This window comes from Entamoeba dispar, genomic scaffold (genome assembly GCF_000209125.1).
Source record: "Entamoeba dispar SAW760 scf_1105229463701 genomic scaffold, whole genome shotgun sequence".
Lineage (NCBI taxonomy): Eukaryota > Evosea > Mastigamoebida > Endamoebidae > Entamoeba > Entamoeba dispar.
This window is the reverse complement of record NW_001855824.1, coordinates 3,381-5,496: the sequence shown is the minus strand read 5'-3', so window position 1 is coordinate 5,496 and position 2,116 is coordinate 3,381. Positions and strand designations below refer to the sequence as shown.

Sequence of the window (2,116 nt, the reverse complement as noted above, 5' to 3'; positions counted from 1 at the left end):
TAATTAACTCATTCTTTATTTTAATAAAATGACTTCTTTCAACTGTATGTTGAAACTAACGAACATCATAACTACAAGTTATTGATATTATGAATAATGAATAATGGAAATAAACGATTAATTGTTATCATACAATGACAAAATGAACAAATGATAAAAGAGTAATAAAGAAGAAAATCAAAATGAACAAATTTAGGGTTAAGATAAAAGAATGATAATACAGAATGAAAACCAAAAGAAAGGTAAATAGAAGAGAAAGAAAATAAATAATAAAGAAGTTATTAAAAGAAAAGAACAATTAAAATAAAGAAATGGAAGAAGAATAAAGAGAAAGAAGAAAGAACTGAAAAAAAGAAAAAGATGAGAGAATCAGAAGAATACATCGAAATAGGAAAAGAGAGAATTGCAAAAAAAGATATTTGTCTTTACAAATATGAAGAAGGAGAGTTTGTAGGACATCTTCTTGAAGCTAAAGGAAAAACTAAAAAGCATCGAGTTATTAAAGTGAAAATGGAAAAAGAAGAATATAAAAGTTTGTTAAAAAAAATTAAAAAAAAGAATAAAAAATAATAATAATAAATAATAGAATTGAAAATAGAAATAGATAAAAAGAAAAAATATCCAAAATTATATATTATATTAAATCCATTTAGTGGAACAAAAAAAGGAGAAATAATAATGAAAGAAATAGAAGAATATTTAATAAGTATGGGAATAATATATACAATTCAAAAAACAGAATATCCAGGACATGAAAAAGAAATAGCAGAAAAAACTGATTTTAGTCAATATGATGTTATTGTATCGGGAGGAGGAGATGGAACATTATATTCAATAATTAATGGAATTATTTCACAACATAAAAAAGAAATTCCAATAGTATCACCACTTGCATGTGGATCAGGAAATGGAGTAGCATATAGTTTATATAAAGATAATGAACCAATAACAGGAATGTGTCATATAATATGTGGAGAAGTTACAAGAATTGATGGAATTATATTAAATCATCATAAAAAAAAAAAGAAATATTATGGAATATTACAATTTGAATTTTCATATTTATCAAGTATTGATTTTGAAAGTGAATGTATTAGATGGCTTGGAGCATTTAGATTTATTTTATGGACACTTTGGTATTGTGTTACACTTATGACTACTAAAGCAAAAATAAAAACTAAAAAATATGAAATGACAAATGATGGAGAATGTGGAGCATTATGTTCTACTTGTAAAAATAATAAAATAAAAGAACTAGATTATACAAAAGATATTGCTGATCAAATTATTCAACAACATATAGATCCTGATTCTTCTCTCTCTAAAAATGATGGTTGGGAAGAATTACCTTATTCTTCTTATTGTATTTATTTTTTTAATAATTTCGCTTATGGAATGCCAGGAATTGAATTTGCTCATGGTGCTCATAGAAATGATGGTTTTATTGATTCATGGATTCTTCCTGGTGAAAGAGCAACTCGTTGGAGATTTTTAGGTTTTTGGATTTGTGCTGTATTAAATCTTTTTGTACCTAATTATATTTCAGGTTTTGATTATTTTAGATCAACTGCTTTATCTATTAGATTACAAAATGATGTCGTAATTGGTATCGATGGTGAAAAACTTCCTCCAGGAAATAGTTTTGATTTATATGTTGCCCCTGGTTTATATCGTACTATGTTATGTACTAATTAATTCTTTTTTTTGAATATTTCTTTTATTTTTCATCTAATTCTTTCATTTTATTTAAACCCCTCTTTCAATTATTCCCTTTCTTTATTTACTTTGTCTTGTCTTGTCTTCTCTTTCTTTTTTATATTATTCTTACTTTATTCTTCCTTTTTTATTCTTCTTTTCCTTTCTTCTTCTATCTTTTTATCATTCTTTGTTTCTTTTTCTTCCTTTCTTATTTCTATTCTTTTCCTTAATCTTATCATCTCTTTTCTTCTTTATTATCTTTTCTTTGTTTCATTGATATGTTATAGTTTGTTGATGTTGTTATATAAAATATGGAGAAAAAGAAAAATATCTTTTGTTTTATTAAGACTTTTATTTTTTAAGTTTTGTGGATTTCAAATAAATAATCAATACATATTTTTCAAATAAAACTTTTGAA

At 24.1% G+C, this 2,116-nt stretch overlaps 1 protein-coding gene across 1 annotated transcript, besides 6 other annotated features; it reads left to right on the top strand.

Moving 5' to 3' along the window:
* The first annotated feature begins 155 nt into the window (after positions 1-155).
* Positions 156-340: a microsatellite.
* Positions 234-414: a microsatellite.
* On the top strand, positions 361-1,695 carry EDI_063170 (sphingosine kinase, putative; the record flags this gene model as incomplete). The annotated part of the gene is made up of 2 exons (XM_001741279.1): positions 361-532; positions 587-1,695. 2 exons carry the CDS (start codon positions 361-363, stop codon positions 1,693-1,695), a joined length of 1,281 nt encoding a protein of 426 aa, XP_001741331.1.
* Positions 540-617: a microsatellite.
* Positions 624-645: a sequence feature (AT_rich).
* Positions 1,365-1,385: a sequence feature (AT_rich).
* A 93-nt stretch (positions 1,696-1,788) lies between the features above and the next one.
* Positions 1,789-1,965: a microsatellite.
* Positions 1,966-2,116: the final 151 nt, after the last annotated feature.